The sequence below is a fragment of the Podarcis pityusensis genome (genome assembly GCF_964106645.2).
Source record: "Podarcis pityusensis genome assembly, chromosome: 4".
Lineage (NCBI taxonomy): Eukaryota > Metazoa > Chordata > Lepidosauria > Squamata > Lacertidae > Podarcis > Podarcis pityusensis.
In genome coordinates, this window is record NC_138027.1 from 27304126 (window position 1) to 27327177 (window position 23052).

At 40.3% G+C, this 23052-nt stretch overlaps 1 protein-coding gene and 1 long non-coding RNA gene across 6 annotated transcripts in view; both read left to right on the top strand.

Moving 5' to 3' along the window:
* The window catches only part of B3GLCT (beta 3-glucosyltransferase), a 66944-nt gene extending 49007 nt beyond the window's left edge, over positions 1-17937 (top strand). For all 5 annotated transcript variants that reach the window (XM_081004130.1, XM_081004133.1, XM_081004132.1 and 2 more), the window contains 5 exons: positions 3268-3381; positions 4346-4445; positions 10671-10790; positions 12491-12635; positions 17745-17937. In XM_081004130.1, coding sequence (XP_080860256.1) covers positions 3268-3381; positions 4346-4445; positions 10671-10790; positions 12491-12635; positions 17745-17906 — 641 coding nt within the window. In that variant the 3' untranslated portion in view covers positions 17907-17937. The remainder of the gene's footprint in view (positions 1-3267; positions 3382-4345; positions 4446-10670; positions 10791-12490; positions 12636-17744) is intronic.
* Positions 17938-17979: 42 nt separating this feature from the next.
* On the top strand, positions 17980-20674 carry LOC308476406. The gene is made up of 2 exons (XR_013985857.1): positions 17980-18852; positions 19282-20674. It is a non-coding gene; the product is annotated as an uncharacterized lncRNA (long non-coding RNA).
* Positions 20675-23052: the final 2378 nt, after the last annotated feature.

The following is a 23052-nucleotide window of genomic DNA, read 5'->3' on the forward strand; positions in this document are numbered from 1 at the left end:
GCCTATGGTAGTTTGTTAGAAGTGAAACAAATAGTAATCCCTTGTTTGATGTTGCCAGGGATAATTTGCTTCCTCCCAGCACAAGCCAAAAGACACGGGGCAAAGCAAAACTGGAGCAATTAACTCATGCACAGCAAGCCATGCTTTATATTTTACCATGGCATGCAAACAAGGCCACTAAACCCAGAATAAAACAGCAGTCCAGGGTAATAAAGGCAAGCCATAAAAGGTCATAGAAGCTGGGGTTTGTTTTTTGGTGTGTGTTTTTTTAAAAGACAGATAACCTGGCAGCTAAATGATAATATAATAATAGCACATAATGATAAATTATAATGTGTGTACAAGGCAAGCAGAACCAGTGTGGTTACAATCACTGGAGTAGGACTGGGAAGGCCCAATTTCAAGTGGTGATCCAGTCATGAAGGTCACAGAGTGACTTTGGGCCAACTATTTCTCAGCCTATCTCAGAGATCAAATGTGAAGATAAATTTGGGGGTAGGTTAAAACCACGTACTCTCTTGGGAGGAAAGAGTGGGATATAAATATAAATAAATGAACAAACATTCCCAGGTTGCAGGTTCCAGAACCTTGCAGTGGTGAATTAAATTTTACAACATCCACACAGCATTCTAGTTTGAATGTAAAGAGCCATTCCTAGATGAAATTATACGAAAGCAGAAATAAATGAATAGCAGTCCTGAAAGTACTTGTATAAAATGTGTACTCAAGATGGATGATCTGCCAGAAGAAAAGTCTAAAAATTGTCCTTGCTAAATAGCTTTTGTTCCCTGGTCTGCATGCAAGCAAATTTCCTACTATCAAATTTGCTATGTTACCAAGTGGTATGCAAAATACATAGTCAACAAAAGCATAAAATCTAGCCAAAATCTGTAAATATAACCAAACTAATAGTGCAGTTTAATCTAGCTGCAATAAATTACCAAAACAACTTTTAAAAATTACAGTACTACTGCTTCATTAAAATACCATTGCAATCTTAAAACATCCCTAAACTTTATACATTTATAACTCCTAGTTGGTTAAACATATTAGTGGTTATTATTTAAACAAAATAAGAGACATCAACAAATTTGTTTACTTAAGGTTCTAATTTATGCTCATGTGTAATACTGAATCTGCTGTAGAAAAACCACCATTATGCTTTGGTACCTAGTCTTTGGCTCATTTGAGGCATTGCATCAAACAGTGGTTTCCACTAACCAATGTATTTAGAACTCGAGCAAAGTTTGAGCTTCCAAATATGCAGGTAAATTTAAAGGTGCTTGTTTGCTTCTGTTTTCTGGGGTTTTTTTTTAAACTCAGGTCTTTGAATGTAGTAGCTCCAAGTTTGCTGAGAGAAGGCAACAGTTGCAACCGTGGTTAGCCTATTAATACAAAAAAATTGTAGCACAAACCAGGGTTTTCAGAATTACTTTTTGAGTTTGCCTTTCTGGCCAGAGTTTACTTTTCTGGCTAATTGCAAACCATCTGTAGTCAATTCAGACATCATTCTAAACCATAGCTCAGTTTCTTTAATCATTGCCCATATTAATTCAGACAATTCTAAGTAATGCGATTGGAGAAAGTGGAAGGTTTTGTAACATTTTCAGAATTTTATTTTATTTTATTTATACCAGTTTATATACTGCCCTCTTATGCGGTGCAGCAATATAAGAACATAACTTAAGAAGGTTAAGTGTTCAACTAATTTTGTGTCTTATTTTAATGAAGCATTGTTTAATAACCTTTCTAAATGCTTACCAATAATCAAACTTTAAAGTTGCATGGGTTTAACTTTTGCATACAATTTGCCTTTTTTATGCAAGAAAATGAGCATCCTACAGCTGGAGTTTGTAGAAAAATGTGTTCATGTTCTTGTGATTTTTTTAAAAAAATGGTGTTGATTAAAACAAGACAAAAAATAAACTGCTATGTTACAGCTAGCCGAAATGATAAAGGCAAGTTGAAAACGAAGCTATAGATTCACAGTCTTTCACTATCATGTAACACCTTGAGGACTGAGGAAAATCCTTGAACTTTCCTCATAGTTTCCAGTGTTACCCAGTGGAGGGTAATCTTTCTCAGGAAAGTGAAAAATTAATGGATGCTAGCTTTCAAGAGCTCCTTTTGAAAAAGGAGCTCTTCTGGTAAGCCATTTTTCCTTTTTTAGCTGCTCAAAATTATATCCATGCAACATGCCGGTTGGCCATTTATTTCTATGAAACTACAGGGTTTTGGGGGTTTTCTGCTGTATGTTTTGACACGCCCTTGAATTTTGGTAGATGTATTGAATGATCAAGACTGAATTTGCCAGGAGTCTCCTTCCTTTTTTGTGAGGGAGAAATCGTTTGTGCCTGCTTAGGATTTTACATGGTACATACAATGTATTTCATTGCTCAAGGAAAAACAGAATCTCTCCTCACCTCCAAGAAAAGCCTAGGTGAGTGGGCGGGAGACTGTGAGACATACTTATCCAACAGAAGGTGCTACACACACATAGTGGTTCCTAGGACAAGGGGGCAGAACAGGGGAAAAAGCTCAGCCCTGGTTGGTAACAAATCTGTCTCCAGTATGTTGGCAGGGAGGAGGGTAGGGCCATTCCCATCATCTAAGCTTAAAACTAGACATATGGCTGGCTGCTGACAAAGCAGCCCATCTCTCTCTCCCTGCTTATCCTCTGATGGTCACTAGTAATTCAAAATGCATTACAGATTTCTTTGCCCGCAGGTGTCAACCAATGAAAGGGAACCTTGTGACACCATCACGTCATGAGATGCATTTGGTATTCCTAGGTGTTTGGGGTAACAGAAATGGGGATGCTGCTTTCAGTAGCAGCCACATGTGCCGAAACATCTAATTTTGGCCTAACAGGGCTGCCTCCAGTTACCCTATTACTTAATAACCTGGTTCAGATATACACATCTCAGCATATTAAGCCCAGATATGAATCTCGTGCCTGCATGAGCCATCATTATGCCATCCTTTCCCTCCTCTCTTCTGAGATTGAAGGCTTTTTGGATTACTTAACCATAATTTCCTGTTATGTCTGTCTCACCACATCTGAACAGTTTAGTTAGCTTCATATCCTTCCCCCACCCCCCAAAAAACTGGTAACCATAGTGCACTGAGAAGGGAGGAGAGAAGATGGGTGAATATCAGTTGTTGGTAAGCTGAGAAACACCCTAACGTCCAATTTCAGTTTTCCATAAATTCAAATCTGTAAGCACTGTTTTGCCAGCGTGTCAGTATGCTTGTTTTCCCCCCCAGTACCTATTGTAAAGCAGACCTGGGAAAAAGAGGCCGCTCTTATTGAATACTACAGTGATTATGCAGAAAGTTCAATACCCACTGTTGATTTAGGAGTGCCAAATACTGATAGAGGTAAGTTTTAACACGATGTGATATTATTTTGCATGAGTTATACAGTGTTTTCATAACAGAATTTGCACAAGATGATGAGCTGCCTAATTTATTTCCCATGAGGTGGCCTGTGAGTCTGCCAGTAAGATAAGGAGGCACAAAGACAAGACTCTTTTCGTGGGACTGATTACAGTGCGATTCAGTTGGAGGCAGCACCAGCAAGTGCTCTACCAGTTTGGGAGTGCAGAGGGGGAAATTCCTCCTACTTTTGCTACTGCTGCATACATTCATCATGAATCAGTGCAGTGTGAAAATAGCAGCCCTCTATTCTGTTCATCTGCCTGCCTTTGTGAAATCAGCATTCAGGACACCAGTTTCCTCCTTCTTCCCATACCTGTTTGCATGATTGCAAATTCTGCCTTCTGACTGAACAAGACTAAGGAGAAAGGTGGAAGGAGGCAGGTGCTTGAAAGAAAGAAGGAGAGAAATCAGCTGATAGGTGTAAAGAGGCTGAGAGAGGAAGAAGCCAAGGACCAAGGAAAAACAAATTTGGAAAGGATTGAGGAAAGAAAGGGAGACCTAAGAACCACCGTGATTTGAGCCTAGTTTTAGATGCCCGTTTGAAATTGCTGGATATCAAAAGTGAGCAAGAATGAGCTTTGCATACACACCTACTCCATGGCATAGAGTCCTCCTGTGCCCACTCCCTGCATTCCTCAAGCCCTCCATGCCTACTGCTGAAGGGGCATGGTAAGGTGCAGCAGGCAAGAGTTTGATAGGCTGGGATGCCTCCAAATTATGTCATACTCTTTATTGCAGGAAATCCATATATTTATATATCTGAATGATGGGGATAAAGGTGCAACCCAGCCCTAATCTGAACACATGGCAAAGATTATTTTGAAGTGTTAAGAATGATTTTTATAATCATCACACTATATGTCTAATTATTGAATTCCTTTACTTTTTTGTGTTTCGTGTCTAGGTCATTGTGGGAAGACTTTTGCCATTTTGGAAAGGTTTCTAAAGCACAGCCCTGCTGCAACACCTTGGTTAGTCATTGTGGATGATGACACTTTAATAAGGTATGCATTTCAGAATTAGATGAAGCTAAACTGTACGTTGCTTTACAAGTCAACTTGTTCAAAAGTCACTATTGCAGAGCTAACAGGCAGTGTGCAGTTTGCAAGTGAAACAAAAAGCATGAACATTTATGAGTCAATGCAATATTTTCCTGTCGTACAGGAAATCCAAGCAACGTAACAGTAAATTAAAAACATCTCTCAAATGGTAGATTAAAAATACAATTGGATACATGAAATGCTCATTGTGGCAGAAAATTGGATTCGTGTCTTGCAGGATGGTAAATTGGCAACATTTTTCCATCGCTGGGATTTGTTACTCCAAATGAACTAGAAGTTATGACTGGGAGACAACAGCAGCAGTACAGGAAAATACCATATGTTTTAATTCCTGGTGTATTTTGAGTAAAACTCTTGTTCAAGTTGAACAGTTTTCCGAATTCTTTCGGTGTCCACAGCCAAAAAACATCTTTGTGTCTCTGAAGATAAGACAGCTGACCTGTTCAAAACTACTTTGCAAAAGGGTAACTTTTGCATAACATAGTGAATGGCAAGTTGTACAAGGAGAAGCCTCCATCTTCTGCTCCCTCTGCTCTGCCTCCCAGGCCTTTCTGGAAGATATGGGGATGTTCCTGAACAAGTTGGGGGGACCTTTTCCACTCTTGCAACTTTGGATCCAACTTGCAACTGTCTGTTCCCCACATAGTTGCTGTTTTTTCTCCTTACATATTTTTGAAGCTTTTTTTATCCTGGGTGATCAGATTCTGTTACACTGAAATATTGAAATAAATAAAATAGTACTATCCCAAAGGTCAGGATTATAATATTAAAAATTGAGTCCAAGTTAAAAGATGAGAAGAAGAAGAAGAAGAAGAAGAAGAAGAAGAAGAAGAAGAGGAGGAGGAGTTTGGATTTGATATCCCGCCTTTCACTCCCCTTCAGGAGTCTCAAAGCGGCTAACATTCTTCTTTCCCTTCCTCCCCCACAACAAACACTCTGTGAGGTGAGTGAGGCTGAGAGACTTCAAAGAAGTGTGACTGGCCCAAGGTCACCCAGCAGCTGCATGTGGAGGAGCGGAGATGCGAACCCGGTTCCCCAGATTACGAGACTACCGCTCTTAACCACTACACCACACTGGCTTAAAGCTAACAATGTACAACTGACAGTTGAATTTTCTTATTAATTTAAGGGAAAGTACACCATTTACTGATTGCATGAGAGCAAAAAACACACAAATGGGTATACAGAAATAACCAATAGTGAGAAATAGAAACTGACATATGTTTAAAACTGAACAATTTTTTTTTCATATTTGCTGAACTGAAGATTCAGTGTTGCAAGCAATAATTTTATCTTTTGCAAAGGAAGCACTGGCCTAGAAATGACAAATTGTAGCACGAAAAGGTATGCCTAATAGGCTGGTTTCTATAAGACTCTCCGATGCCTGCTAATTTAATCCACTTCCAATACAAGCTATTTTTATATAATCTACCACAATGTGTTATAGAAATGTCAACATATTATCCTATGTCTTTTCTGTACAAACCTCTAAAAAGTCATGCTCATTCTTACTGAGAAAAGATCACATCATCTTGCCTCTTTGATTTGTTTTATTTTCTTTGAATAGCTCTATCTCTTTGCACTTAGAGGCTATTACAAAAGAGTGCTTCTTTCTTTTCCTTGGAAATGGCATAGTAAGTAGAGCATGTGCTACACTTTAGCCGGCAACAGCCGCAATCGGGGAAGTTGTCACTGTCACGTTTTGAATTTGGAGGGCTAACGGTAGGAGTGTTGAGCTTCTTGGAATTCTTTTCTAGCATTAGTCTAACGTGGGTCTCAGAAAACAACAATTCATTGATGTCTTGATGGATTAGTTGATGACAAAGTCTGATGAACTATCAGAAGCATCACTTTAAAACATAATTCCGTAAATTCTTGGGATGCATAGTTTTCTGCCCACTGTGACAGCAATGTCAGTAGGAAATCAGTCACACAACAGATAAAGTAAAGGTAAAGGGACCCCTGACCATTAGGTCCAGTTGTGGCTGACTCTGGGGTTGCTGCGCTCATCTCGCTTTATTGGCCAAGGGAGCCGGCGTACAGCTTCCAGGTCATGTGGCCAGCATGACTAAGCCGCTTCTGGCGAACCAGAGCAGCGCACGGAAACGCCATTTACCTTCCCGCCGGAGTGGTACCTATTTATCTACTTGCACTTTGATGTGCTTTCGAACTGCTAGGTTGGCAGGAGCTGGGACCGAGCAACAGGAGCTCACCCCATTGCAGGGATTTGAACCGCCGACCTTCTGATCAGGAAGTCCTAGGCTCTGTGGTTTAACCCACAGCGCCACCCGCGTCGCACCACACAACAGATACTTACATATAAATAAACGGCAGTTGAAGAAAAAAGGGGTCAGACCCATGCTGGCTGAAATGTTGGACTTCTCATTCAGTCTTGACCCTTCTATCCCCCCAGAACAGATATTTTGTTGTTGTTGTTACAAATATATCAATCATAATAAACCCAACAAATATAAAAGCATAATAAAACATCAAACATTAAAAAATTCCCTATTCGGGGCTGCCTTCAGATGTCTTCTAAAAGTTGTATAGTTATTATCACCTTGACATCAGATGGGATGGCTTTCCACAGGGTGGGTGCCACTACCAAGAAGGCCCTCTGCCTGGTTCCCTGTAACTTCACTTATCACAATGAAGGAACCGCCAGAAGGCCCTTGGAGCTGGACCTCAGTTTCCGGGCTGAACAATGGGGGTGGAGATGCTCCTTCAGGTATATGGGGCAGAGGCTGTTTTGGGCTTTAAATGTGAGCACCAACACTTTGAATTGTGCTCAGAAACATACTGGGAGCCAATATAGATCCTTTAGGACTGGTATTATGTGGTCCCGACGGCTGCTCCCAGTCACCAGTCTAGCTGCTACATTGTAGATTGGTTGTAGTTTCCAAGTCACCTTCAAAGGTAGCCCCTTGTAGAGCGCATTGCATTAATCCAAGCAGGAGATAACCAAAGTGTGCATGACTTTGGTGAGACAGTGCACAGGCAGGTAGGAGTTCAGCCTGCATACTAGATGGAATTGGTAGCCAGCACTCCTAGACACAGAATTAACCTGTGCCTCCATGGACAGCTGTGAGTCCAAAATGACCCCCAGCCTGCATACCTGGTCCTTTAGGGGCACAGTTACCCCATTCAGGACTAGGGAATCCTCCACACCTGCCCACCCCATGTTCCCCAGAAACAATACTTCTGTCTTGTCAGGATTCAATATATATCTGTTAGCTGCCATCTATCCTCCAACTGCCTCCAGACACTCACATAGGGCATTCACCGCCCTCACTGGTTCCAATTTAAATGATTTAAATCTGGATTGGGAAGCACCCCAACTCTAATAAATCATGAGTAGATGCTTTTGGCCTCTCCTTTTTTTTGCAATTTTTCAGTCTGTGTCGTACATCTAATTTGAGCCTCTGTTCCAGTTACTTTTAAGTAATCTCCAGGCTCCCTGTTGATCCTCCTAATGGCATGCTGTAGCTTTTCCTCAACTTTTCTTTTTCTTTTTATGTATCTAAGCTAGACAGTGGTTGACAAATTGGTTCCAAATAAATATACCCTGTTGATTAATATTTGCTGTTTGAATGCTAAATACTTTTATAGACCACCCTTGAATGCAAATGTAATAAAATGTAACTAGCTGTCCTCTAAATATCCTTGAAAGTAGCTATCCTTCCACTGTATTCTCCCAGAAAACTGTTCTGTGTAACTCAAAAGTCTTGATATTTATTTTGGCACATACATACACATCTCTTGTAAAAGAGAAAAGTACTCTGGTTTTGAGGGAGAAATATTGTTTCACTATGAATCATTTGCATAATAAACATTTCCCCAAGTACTGTATGGAAAATATCCTACTGATGCCTGTTTGATAAAACATGGAAATAGCAAAAGCTATAAAATATATCAAATAAAAAGAGGTCCTCTATAAGTGGAAGCATAACTATTTTTAATTTGTATTTAATCATATATTACAGTCATGGGAGTTCTTACAGCATGTAATGAGGCTACCTGTGGAGCAAAATCTAAGCCATTCATAAACCATTTCCTGAGGGGGAAACTAGCTTAAAAGAAAGACATCACAGAGTCAGAGAATTCCAACTCTAGAGTTGGAAGGGACCCTGAGGGTCATCTAGTCCAACCCCCTGCATGGCAGGAGTCTCATATGAAGCATCTATGACAGATGACCCTTCAACCTCTGCTTAAAAACCTCAAATGAAGAAGACCCCACCACCTTCCAAAGGAGCCTGTTCTACTGTTGAATAGCTATTATTATCAGAAAGTTCTTCTGGTATTTAGTCTGCATCTCCTTTTTTGTAGCTTGAATCCATTGGTTCATGTCCTGCCCTTCAGAGCTCCATCTGTCCTGTGACAAACTTTTAGATATTTGATGGTGGCTATCGTATCTCCTCTTAGTCTCCTCTTTTCCAGGGTGTACATACCCAACTCCCTCAACTGTTGTGCTTGGTTTTCAGACTTTTGTCATCTCAGTGACCCTCCTCTACACACATTCCTGATTGTCAATATCCTTCTTAAATTGTGGAGTCCAGAACTGGACACAATACTCCAGGTGTATTCTCTTGGTCTGGGCACTATACTTCTGTTGATACAATCTAGAATGCCATTAGCTTTTTCTGTTGCTGTTACTGTTACGCTTGTGGTCTACTATAAGACCCCTGGATCCTTTTCACATGGACTACTGGCACACCAGGTGTCCCTCTCCCCCATCTTATATTTGTACAGCTGGCTGTTCCTGCCTTACATTTCTCCCTATTCAAGTTCATTTTGTTAGTTTGGACCCAGTTCTCCAATCTGTTAAGGTCATGTTGAATCCCAAGCCTGTCTTCTGCGACATTAGTTACCCTTCTGAGCCAGTGTGGTGTAGTGGTTAAGAGCGGTAGTCTCGTAATCTGGGGAACCAGGTTCGCGTCTCCGCTCCTCCACATGCAGCTGCTGGGTGACCTTGGGCCAGTCACACTTCTTTGCAGTCTCTCAGCCCCACTCACCTCACATAGTGTTTGTTGTGGGGGAGGAAGGGAAAGGAGAATGTTAGCCACTTTGAGACTCCTTAGGGTAGTGATAAAGCGGGATATCAAATCCAAACTCTTCTTCTTCTTCTTCTTCTCAGTTTGGCATCATCTGCAAAGTTGATGAACATCCCCTCAATTCCTTCATCCAAGTCATTTGTAAAGACATGGGAAGAACAACTGGTCCAGGACAGAACCCTGCAGCACCCCACCTTTTCTGAAATTTGTTTTCCTTGTAACATTTTTATGTTCCCCCATTCAGTTGGATAAAAGAGCTTATACTGTAGCACACGTTCCCAGTGCCTTTAGTGATACCAAAGTCATTTGCATGTTTGAATAATTTACCTTAAAACACATGTTCATAGACAATAGATTTCAAGATGATGGACTATTTCTCAGCCTAGCTTGGGGCCCCAACATGATACAAGCTTTGATGATGTTCTGGTACAATGTACCTTTCACTAACGCAGTATATTTAGGAAGGTCTCAGAGCTGGTTCAACAGCTCTGTGGGGGAGTGGTAGCTGAGTCTGGCACTAGCATCACCATTCCAGTTGCTGTGGAAGCACCATCTGGAAGCTCCCTAATTTTCCAGCACAACAGTTCATAGGATTTGGATGGTGAGATCAAGTTATACATTTTGAGACAAGAAATACCTCTTTCAAAATGTAAAATACAATAGTTCTCTGAACCTGCTTAATTTTGTTTGAGGTTGCTCTGAAATATAAATGCATTAAAATGATATACACTGACATGAAAGATTTTTTATGAAGATCTATTTGTCTTTTGAACTCCGAAATCATTCCTGCTTGCCATCCTTAGGGAATAGTCTGGGGAAAACTATGGCTATTTATTATGAAGTAAAGACACTGTGTGTCAGACAAACTTAAATATTCCTTTTAAAGTAATATTTCATTAAATATATAGATCTGACTTTGAAGCAAAGCCAAGAGGATTTTTTATATTATTATTGGGGGGGGGGCGGAGAAACAACTTCTTAAAATAATCAGAAGACATTCGTTTCAGTCTTCAATGTCAACAATTAATCTGCACGTTTTGTTTAGGCTGACAGCTTAAGAGCTTTGGAACTGCTTAAAGGAATTAAGTGTATTTGAATATGCTGCTTCATCTTTTAGCATTTCTAGGCTCCAGAAATTTCTCAGCTGCTACAACCCAACCGAGCCAGTGATTATTGGAGAACGCTATGGTTATGGATTGGGGTCAGGAGGCTATAGTTATATCACTGGTGGAGGAGGGTAAGTTGTTTAATTTAAACAGAATTGGGACTTATTTATTTATTTTACAAAAACATTTCTGTACTGCTGTATCATAAAAAATATATCACAGTCACTTGCAACAACATAAAACCAAGCTATAAAATCATAGAAAGTTAAAGCAAGTTAGAAGCAAAAAGAAATGAAAAACAAACACTGATAGACCACTGTGCGTGATGTACTCTTAATTGCCTGCGTGGGTCTGGCAGAAGAGAAAAGTTTTTGGCAGGCATTTCACTACCTTTGCTTTTTAATGTTTTATAAATGATTAAGGGTGAGCCATGAGGTAGCCAAGCTTGTTGATGAGACCACTTTGTTCAAGGTGATTAAAAGAAAAAAGGGGTTGTGATGAGCTCCCAAAGGATCCCTCGCAACTGGACAAATGGGTAGTAAAATGGTAAATGCAATTCAGTGTGTGCAAATGTAAAGTGATGCGCATTAGGGCAAAATAAAATGATCATTTCACAGTGAATAGGAGCAGGGAATAAGTTCCATGCACAGGAGAGGCAGGTAAAATCATGTATTGAGGTGGCTGCCGCACCTGTTCACTCAAGACTGCTGATGCAATGCTGCATTCTTCTGCTGGGAAAGAAAGTTCTTTGCATCTGCAGCCCTCTCTCATCTCAGGCAAGGTGTTTCAGGGTGCTTTGTTTCCAACAAGAGGAGGCATCCGCAGTGGAATACCCAGCCAAATGACTGCAGCATAGCAGCATTAGAGTCTCTGCTATGCTCAGGAGGCATGTACGCTAACAACTTTCTACACATTCACAGTGCGTTGAGCCTCTTTTTGATGCACAGTTGTCTTGGCTGTCACCCTGCTAAGAAAAATCAGTTGAGGGAGAAATGCTGTTCTTATCATCTTATGAAATAACTTACAGCGTCAAAAGGAGTGACTATAAGACTCCAATAATCTTAAAGCACATGGTGGCTTGGGTAAATATTTTCACAAGCAACTGGATACCCTTCTTAACTTTTTCAGGTTGTGGTGAGCCTAGCTTTTCAGAACTGAAATAGGCATATGACCAAGCATTCTCTTTGGTAGTGACATTACTTTTAAGCACAGTGAGATAGAAATATGTTTCTAATATCAAAGGAGCCACTGACTGTAATATATAGTTACAACTGATAGCATGAGCTGGTTCAAGTGTAATGCTAAGCCAAACCATAGTTTAGGGTTAATGTGAGGTTTTGCAAAGAGCAGATTGCAGTGGTTGCTATCCTCCCCTGCCTCTCCTGCTCCTGCATTGCTGTGTACTAAGCCATAAACTGTAAACTCAAGTTGTCTGGAGAAAGACAAACCATTAGCCCAGGTTTGGATGATGTCCTAAGCCAAACCATTGCTTAGCTCGTAGCAGCAACATGACCAGAGGAGGAACAAAGCAGGTGAGATCTCTATGGGATCACGCACACTCACCTGTTAACTAAAAACCATGGTTTAACTTACCATTTCATGTGAACCAGCTCTATATCACTAGTGATATTCACCATATAAAGGAGTGTCCACAACCGATCTTCATTCATTCCTATGAGTATCATGACCCAAGTGTTAATTTTACCAAACACCCTTTGTGCTAATAGACTATTTGTATTTGGTGCTGTCATTTTGTATTTGCCGTAATCATTTGCACCTTTTTGCAGTGATATAACGGTTAAAACTTTTCTTGTTAACTTTGTCATTTAAGGATGGTTTTCAGTAGAGCAGCAATCCAAAGATTATTTGCTAGTAAATGCCGGTGCTACAGCAATGATGCCCCTGATGATATGGTGATTGGAATGTGTTTCAGTGGCTTAGGAATTCCAATAACACACAGCCCTCTCTTCCATCAGGTGAGTCTAATTTATTAATTTTTTTTTACTCATAAGTCCCAGGGCAGATAGAAGCATTAAAGCATAATATTAAAAATGGTTAATGGTAATAAAAATATGATGGGTTCTAAAAACATAAACCTTAAGTTCTGCAAGTCAGGGTAAAGAGAAGTTTGTAATTTTGGGGCAAGATCCAACATCACACCAGCTGATGTGGCAGAACTTCCCCTTGCTCTCTGGACTCCTGCACCCCGCCCCCCGCCCATCTCCTCTGGAGATGATGGAGGGTGGAAGCCCCATTCCCATAAGCAGAAGTTTGTTGTGCAAGCCAGCTGACACTATTAGATCTCACCCTTAAGCTGCTTCTGTAACAGAAACACAATTTCTGTGGGGAGGTAAATATGTATTAGATTCTGAAATGGGAAATAATATTAGTAAAATCTTGCTGCGCCTACATAGTGTCTCCTCTTGTCAGTGAACCTGGGATACACGGACAATTGCAAACTGAAAAGGGTGTGCTGACCCTCTGGAAGTGGTATAAATAAATTATAAAGGCTTCAGTCTTACACACACATATCCACTGAAAAAATGGAACTTTTGAGTATTGTGCTATGAGGAGTAGAAACTCAAAAACGAACAAACAAAACCTGCTTGATTTTTTTATTTGATTTTTTTGCTAGAGAACAGATGTAAAACCTTTCAGAATAACAGGGAAGGAAGGAAATGTTAGCTGAACAAGCCATTAATATTGCAGTGCTTAAAAGTGTACCACATTTCTAAAAATAGGTATATCACCACATCTTACTTTGTTCTGGCAGAATATATATAAAAAATAGTGTCTTGCCTTAGTCACTTTATAACCTATAATTAAAAACCTATCAAAGAATTGTAGAGTTGGAACGGATCCCGAGGGTCATCTAGTCCAACCCCCTGCAAAGGAAGGAGAGTCTGCCAACTTGCGAAGGAGTCTGTTCCACTGTCAGCAGCTCTTATACCAGAGGGTTCTCTCACAGCTATTCTCTTGTTTCATAGAATGCTACTATCATAACACGCCACAGCTTTTATATTTAGGTCTTATGGTTTAAAAAAATTAGCAAGGCTGATGAATTTTTTTTACTACGGTTTAGCTTTTTAGGCAAGGTTTGTTTTGCTTAGTTTCTGCTACGTATAGCTACGTATTTAGTTTTCTCACACAAAACATGCTTTATTGGTTTGTCAAACCTATTCATTTCCCAAAAGGCAATGCATGTTTCTATCTGTATTTTAATACAATATGTAAATACTTGTTTGAGTACATATATCTAGAACCTGATTGTAAATAAGAAAACAGTAACAAGTGTGACCAGGTAAAGTTGAAATGTGATTTAAATAACAAAGGATGTTTCAGTGTTGTTGGATTAATTTCATAGGCTGATGCAGACTTTCTAGCTTCCAATAGAGCATGTGCATAAGCCTTCTACTTCCTTGTTCACATTAAACAACCATCTTCCTTCTGAAGGATGGCTTTAGCCTCTATTTAACAGACTGTTAGAAGGACCAAGGACAATTTCATTTGAGATTTGTATGTCCTTCTGGAAGATGTGGATTACAGGGAATTAATATACATCCTCAGATCTCAGTTGAGGTCAGCATATAGTTTATCTAATGGAATTTTCTCTTTGACTCATACATGGGATCAACAGTTTAAGATAGGAAACTCAAGTCATGATTGGTCCTTTGTTCTGGGGCATTCGTTGCCATTGTCCCCACTGCCTGGTTAATACAGTAATGAGGTAGGCAGAACCTGACATACTAGGTGATTTATTCCAGCCAGAGGAATTCTGTCTCCCTTGAGCCCAGAAGTCACCCAGTTTTTCTCAACTAAATTGCAGTTTAACCTTCGTTTCCAGAGGGGGAGCTGCAAGAGGTATCTCTTGCAGCAAAACAACATGTATTGTGACATCTTAAAAACACTGAATTGGCTTAGCATGTCACCTGAGTGGTTTGTCTTGCTCCAGGCAGGTTTTACAGCTCATGACTTTTCAGCAGTGCACCAGCAGCAGCAGCCAGACCAGCAGAGAAACAAAGCAGTTGTGATCTCCTCTCTGGGACCTTGCATACTTGTCTGTTCACTCTAAATTATACTTTGGCTTAGCATTTTGTGCGAACCAGCTCTATCACTAGTGATATTAACTATGTGAGGGACTGTCCACAACTAGTCTTTTTTAAATTTCCGCTAGCATTGTGATACATGTTTCACCCAGTCACATGTTTCACCCAGTGCAGTGTTATCTACTCTGATGGGCAACAGATTTCTACGGCCCCAAGCAGAGATCTTTCACAGCCCTTCCTCTTACCTGGTTCATAAATATATATATATAGATATATATCAATATAGATATAGGCCACAGATTGAGCCTAGGACCTTTTGCATGTAAAATAGGCATCTAACCCCTGGACTATGGTCTGCCCCCTCATAGTCCCCTGTCCAAACCATAAACATTAGAGATTTAAACAAACAGCATGGAATTAGGCATAAAACCAAATTAGTGTGAATCGCTAGCTAAAATTCAAGTTTGTATTTGCCATTGATGCTAATACTTCCTATAAGATTTTGTCCAGGAATCTAGTTATACAGTGGTACCTCTGGTTAGGTACTTAATTCGTTCTGGAGGTCCGTTCTTAACCTGAAACTGTTCTTAACCTGAAGCACCACTTTAGCTAATGGGGCCTCCCACTGCCGCTGCGCGATTTCTGTTCTCATCCTGAAGCAAAGTTCTTAACCTGAGGTAATATTTCTGGGTTAGCGGAGTCTGTAACCTGAAGCGTATGTAACCTGAAGTGTATGTCACCCGAGGTACCACTGTATTCTGATTTCAATCTCAACAACATAACTGAAGCAATGAAGCAGAAAACAGACTTTCTCTAGGTATCTTCTCTATTGCAACAACAACAGCAATCTGTGTCAGGGCCTTGTGAAATAATAGCCCATTCATTTTTATGCAATCCGGGTTGCTTTTCTTTCCTGGGGTTCAATTACATATTTAAATTTCAATTCCATAAGAACATGAAAACAAGAGATGAAGGGGAGACATCTCTTTAGAATAAGCTGCCCTTTTAAAATAACTGCCTGATTACAATGCTGAAGTGTTGCTGGGGTATAATTAATTATTTTGTCATCTAAAATCCCTTTTATTTCCTTCACTAGATTTACAGAGGCAAATTTAAATATTTAATGGCAACCAGTGTGTGTAAATTTGTTTGCTTTGGCATGAATACTTCACTAATGTGCACTGTTATGAGACAGTGAAAAGTAGATCCTGTTGGGATGCTGAAAAGGCTTTCATGAACAAATTACTTTTAATTGTCTCGTTCTGTTGGCCTGATCCTCAATAGACTTTGCAGATTAGCAAGAGCCCCAGATGCTTGATTTGTATTATGGTAATAATGTCACCTATTGATCATTCAGCACCATGATTGTGTTGGCAATCAGATTCTGGTACTGGAACAAAAGTGGAATTTGATTTCATTTCAGGAAGTTCAAGCAAGGATGGAAGGCTTCAATGACTTCAATGCAAACTTGAATAATGTGGAATACAATAAATGCTAATTAATTAATTACATCCAAAAAAAAGTATATACCATCCTTCAGCAGAGCTTTCAGGGTGGCTTACAGAAACAAGATAAAATGCATAAATAACAACTGGTTAAAATAAAATGTTATATAATATAAACCCTGGGAGAATTTTTTTTTTTAATTGCCTAGCACTGAAGTGATTACAATGGTGGTATCATGCAAACTTACCCCAAGAGGGAATTCCACAAACAGGGTAGAACTCACTGCGAAGGCTCTTAGTCTTACCTTGGATGGTGGAAGTCCTGGGAGGAGGACCCCCAGTGGTGACCTTGGTACTTGGGTAGTTTAGTAAAGGAGTAGGGGCTCCTTACTGAGTCCTGAACCATATAGGGCTTTAAAGGTGAAGACTTGCGCTCACAAACTGGAAGCTTTAGTTACAGGTAGGTAGCCGTGTTGGTCTGCCGTAGTTGAAACAAAATAAAAAAATTCCTTCCAGTAGCACCTTAGAGACCGACAAAGTTTGTTATTGGTATGAGCTTTCGTGTGCTACTCTCTAAGGTGCTACTGGAAGGAATTTTAAAACTGGAAGCTTGTGAAGTTCTTTGAGTACTTCCAAAATATGCTCCCACCAACTGACTCCAGTGAAAAGCCTGGCTAATTACACAGTGGCATTTAATAAATATATTGCATGGGAACTCCAACCCTGTGTTGCCAGGCTCTCCTGGCTGCTTAGAAATCTTGGGAACTGTGACGTTTAATAACAATGATTCTTGCTGCATTAGGTTTTTATGTAGTTAAGAACTGCTCCACAGGTTTTTCTGTAGCTAACGTTATGGTCACATGATTCAACCCAAAAATCTATGGAGGAGTCTGCTAAAAATGTGTCTAATCTCCCCCTACACAAGATAAGAGAAGTGTGGATATCTGTTTTTCAGAGGAATATTTTTGGATCATTACTTCATCAGTTTTTGCTTGGGTTTGATGTGTTTCTTTTATCTAGTTGACATCTTCCCTTGTTTATCTTTACTAGAGTAGGCATTTATCTTAATTGCACCCTTCATTTTCATTATGTTATACTCTCAACTCTAAACCAGATCTCTCTCTCAGTGCAAAATATGCAATATGTAACAATAAAACAACTTGCATCTGTTTCTCTTTCCTTCAGATCATAACCTATCAACAAAATGGTTTTATAGTTAATGGATTATATGTGAATGAAGTGGTTATGGTTCTAAAAATCTCTGTATTAAGCTAGGTATATGCAGAGTTGTTTAACATACATGCAGGAAGAAACAGTGTGGCGGTTTTATTAGCTGTATGTGGACATTGAAATCCTGTCTGTTGGAAACATGCCAGATCAATCCACTTAGTGTGTTGGATCCACATTTGCACCCGGTCTTACATGCATAAAGCCTGCATTCACACATACTCTGTATGTGCAACCCCTACCATGCATATGGTCCAATTGTTTTCACTGGGCTTGACCTTACTGCATAAAGGCATCTTTATGTGTGATTCTAGTAAAAGCTTTCATGCCACATGAAACTCATTGACTCTCTTTCCACCTTTTTTAGGCTCGGCCAATGGATTACCCAAAGGACTATCTTTCCCATCAAGTTCCAATATCATTTCACAAACACTGGAACGTCGATCCGGTGAAAGTGTACTTCACATGGTTGGCACCAGAACAGAAAGATTTTCAAGATGGACGTAAACACGTCAGGGAGGACTTATAATCATATATATATATATATATATATATATATATATATAAATAATATATATATATTATATATATATATATATATAATATATAAATATTGCTGTAGGTTTAATATTAGAGCACCGCCTGAATTTTGTTGTTGTATTTATAATGATTTGTTGCCCATATTGTTCTGAACACTTAAGGGCATGATCCGGTCCTGCTTTTGGCACACATTCCTGTTTTCTCCCTCTGGTGTACTAGTGACATGCATCACATAACTAGGGAAGGCTGGGCAGGGGCGTGGGGAGGGCGCACAGACCCCTTTTCACTTGCAGTGCTTCAGCATTCCTTTGTGTATGTACCAATGGTGAGAGAGGGAAAACAGATATATATTGAGCCCTATGGGACTCCTCCACACACAGGCACACACTAATACTGCGTCCTTCCTTAAATATCCCCGTCCAGAATGAATTAAAATACATATCGCATGCTCACATATTCATACATAAACTCAGTAAATCTACACACACACACATATGTTTGTTGGGCTGCAGGTCTTTTACTGTTAAATAACATTTACGTTTCGAATTTTGTAAACATCCATAATATGTCAAATACTAAGTTTTTTAAAATATATTTTTTTAAAAATTCAATGATCAGCCCCCTGTCCTCCTTGGTTCTGTCTCCCCACCCTGGTTGTTAGTAGCATATTAGGGGTCTGATGATAAAGCATGTTGAACTCCTTTGAGGGCTTATCCACACTTAACCTTTTCCCCTATTCTCTCCAGGCATAGGTCCGGGCTTTACAGCTCTCTCTCTCTCTGCCTCCGAACTTTCCCCACAAAAACCCGCTCTTTAAAGCTGAAGCATAACAAACTGCAATTTGGAGTTTCCTTGGATTGCCATTTGCTCTGGATATGGAGCTTTAAAGCGCTGGCCATGCCTGGGATGTGCAGAGGAGTCCTGAGTTGCAAAGGGTTTTGTAATGGATTTAGGGGTTGCTCGTGCGTAAGTTGCCGCCACTCCTGGCTAGGTTACCTGGTTAAACCCTTTCTGACTGAACAGCCTCTAGCATCGTGACTGTCTCAGTCGCTGGCAGAATCCGTCAGTGGGCGTTTCTTAAACTTCTTCCAGCACAAAAGTTCTTTGACGCCTAGTCTCCCTGCGCGGAAGGCTTCTGCGCAGGGAGGGTGTGGGCAGCGGAGGACCCGTACTCTCTCCGCTGGTCTCCGGCGAGGAGTCTTGGAGCCTCCTCTCCGATTCCCCCATCTGCCCCCCTTCTCTACTGGTGTTACACTGATTTCCTTCCCCAGCGGACGGGCTGCCTCTCTCCCTACTGGGACCCTCTCCGGCATCCCTCTGGAGCCTTCCCTCCGCCTCTAGCTCCGATGGCAGTTCCCTGACAGGTTTTGTGGATCTTTTTTCTGTTGCTATGTAAACAGAAGGGAGGTTGGAATTAGTCTGACGGTCAGACTAGATAATTTCTGTACCCTCTCTGTCTGTATGAACATGCACTGTTCAAAACATACACACAATTTATAGATCATTAAAAATGCAAAGGCTTGGTGTTACTAAACTGGCCACAAGGTGTCACTACTTAGACTCCAAAAACCTGGTTACACTTCCGTTAACAAATGTATCTCAATGAATCTTGGCAACTTACCGCTGTGATACTTACCTTCCTTACATGGCATTATGTAGTTTGTACGCACAAGACTGAACTCTAGTTTACATCCATAACTGAATGTCATCTACCACTTCCTTTTATTGAAGGGATACTATACAGTGTAATTGTGACATGCTGAAAGCAGCTTTTTAAATTCAGTTTTGCATAGAGTAAGGCCAGGCCAAAAGCAAGGCGGGTGGGATGAGTAATTGTGAAAAACTTTGCCGCCGTCCATGAAACACACATAAATGTTTTCAGCAATTACTTCTTGTAAGAATTACAAATGGGACAAAAATGCTGGCCAATTCAGATTGGTAACAAGAAACATTGCACTCACTCTGGTTTTGCTTCATAATACCATAACGTGCCCTGATATGATCAACTACAAGATCTCTGAATGGCTGGGATGGCTCAGGATAAGAAACCACTGATTTTGTTTGTTTGTTCTTAAAGACCCTGAAGTTACAGATCATGGAAAGAAGCAGTTGTGAGTATGGGGTAAGTAAGGAGTATTAAAAAGACAAACAAGGACTCCATTTGTAAATCTTCCATACCTTCACTCACCAAAATTTTGTGGTTGAAAATTAATTGCAGTCCTTCTAGTAAACATTTGTATAGTATCTATCATAATAGTCCTAACATTTATAACAAAACTCGTTTTGTTGAAGGCCAATTGAGGTTGCCTAACCTAATGTTGCTTGCTGTATTTTAACCAAATACAGGGTTTTAAAGCCATATTGTAGAATTGTTTTAATATATGTTTAAACATGGTTAGCACAGCACTTCATTATGTTCCAAAGCAAAGCAGTTTCTTACCATTGGCAAAAATGAGACAGGATTTTTTTCTGTCAGGAATTACTGAAGCAGTATGAGCACACCCATGAATATAGCTTGGGTATTTTTAAGCGTGCGAACGGTGAGCACATTAGAGATGGACAAGTGCTTGAATTGGAGGAACCAGCATCTTAAATGCTTTCTCTTTCTTCCCTCTCTCAGTGCCTTAAACTACAGATATTTCTACTGATAATCAGATCTTCTATGTTTTTGAACTGTATGGGGTATATTGTTATTTATGTTGTTTCAAACTGTGTAAACCTAAAATGGAATAAAACACACTGTTTAAAAACCTGGAATGTATTATACTAGGACTTTTTGCTTGGTCAACAAAGTCATGAGCTAATAACCCCTAGCAGTTTTTATGTTTAAATAAGTAGGGGAAGCATATGAGAAAACGCTGCCTGATGAATTTGTGTGGTCTGATCCTTTGCTTGTTTACTCAATGTGAATGCTACTGGATCTGAAGAGACTCACTTCCAGTTATGTGCGCTTATGATTGCAGACCTAATAGGGTCTGGAAGGTTGGTGTCCCTGAACAATTTGGATTGAAAGCCTTTGCAGTGAAGTGGAACACCTTTGCCTCCTAAGTCATAATGGAAAGGAAAAGATAGGTGATTGCAAGAATGAAAACTGTCATGTATCCATAAAAACCATTTCCCAGTGAAGATTCAAAACTTCAACCATCTTGTTGCATTTTTGGCATATGTCCGTCAGAGCAGTTCAAGTAGCCTTGAACTGGCTACTCCAGCTGGCAGGGTCTCCAAGGTATCAGACAGAAGTCTTTGCCAGCTCTGATACATTCAGTATTTTAAACTGAGATATCAGGAATAGACCTTGGGACCTTCTGCATGCAAAGAATTTGTTGTACCATTCTTAGTGACAAAGATTCACAAGGCAAGTGATTACACTTAAGTTTGGGGGAAGCATTCTGTGGTTGAAAGGTTAAAAAAAACAAAACATTTTTCATTACAAAGCAGAAGTCAATTGTTTATTAGGAGTGTCTTTTGATGCTGCATTTTCATTGCCTGTACTATGAATCACATATTTTTTTCAAGGCAAAGTCTTGGAGGTACATTGCCTGTGATTGTGGGGAAGCAGAGTGGGATTTACAGAGAAGAAATGGTGAGCAGCAAAGGCGTTCTGACGTCACTTGTGCACACGGCGGGGCGTGTGGCCGTGTTGTACGGACACCCCATAGCGTGTATGCACAGCTGCTGCAGAACATTGAGGGGGTCTGGCCCCTCCATTGAAAATTTTTGGGGTGTGGCTCCCAACCCCCCCTCAACTTGGCATACCTGGCTAGTGCAACTTAGGAATCACCTTATGCCAAGCTAGACCACAGGTCCATTTAACTCAGTGTTGTATACACAGACAAGCAGCAACTCTTCAGGGTTTCAGGCAGGACAGTCTCCCAGCCCTGCCCGGAGATGTCAGGGAGTGAACCTGGGACCTTCTGCATTCAAAGCAGGTACTTCAGAAAATGTGGGAAGGGTCAGAAAAGTGTCAACCCTCATCACCAGCAATTGTCAAGAGGGACAGCTTCAGACCTTCACTGTAACATACCGTATTGGCCTGAATATAAGCCTCACTCTCCATCTCCCCCCCCCCCGCAAAAAAATCTGACCTTGAAAAGTTAAAGTGCAGCTTAAATTCTCAACCTTACAAAAATTGGCTTTTATGATATTGCTGCTGAAACAGACATACAGTAAAACGGAACAGGTGTGAGTGCCTGCGGAATTTTAAGGGAGCGGCTTATATTCGGGTATTGTCTTTTCTTCTTTTCCCCCCTTGAATTTTAAAGGTGCGGCTTATATTTGGGCCAATACGGTATATTGCATTTAATAATTAATTCTACTTCCTGTGAAAATGGGAGACAGATTATTATTCCGCTTCCCTTCACATTCAAATGACCCTGAGTCGACTTAGTTAGAAGTTAGACTGGTGTGTGCTTGCTCTGCTATATGGAAATGGCAACCGGAAAATGTAATCGGGAGCAAACATTTAATGAGATATTAGATGAAGCACCTGAGATTATACATTTGTGATTATAATGTGAGCTCTCTCCTTAGCTTGCTATGTGCTGTCTTAAAATATTATTCCGGATGTCATGCAGTTTTACCAGAGCTCTGTCCAAATATTGCTACAAGTTAGTATGTTGTTAATGCAGCTAGATTCATGGATTAAAATGGAGGCATACAGAATACCTACGTAATGTTTGCCGATTACTTTCTTTTAGTCATTTTAGGACAACCTTCTCCCATGTGAACCTGTCCAGATATTAGCAGGGGGAGAGCTAATCTATGGTCCTCTGATATTGCTGAACGCCAACTCCCACCAGCCCAAGCCAGGATGGCCAATGATCAGAGATGATGGAAGCTGTATTTCAACAACATCTGAATAGCGACAGATAGCAACCCCTGTATAAAAATAATCCTCAGCTCTGGGATGCTCCCCACATCCCGAGGGACACTCACCTGGCTCTGAGTACCACCTTTCTTTTCTTCAGTGCTGGGTGAAGCCTTTTTATTTTCTCAAGTGTTTTAGCTTTTCAGATTGTATTAGTACCTTTTGACTGTTCTGTTTTTCAGTTATGTGAATTTAATTATTGGCTGCTTCAAGAGTAGGATAGGAAATCGTTAAACATAGGCAGTGTAGTGTGGTTAGCATCTCAGGC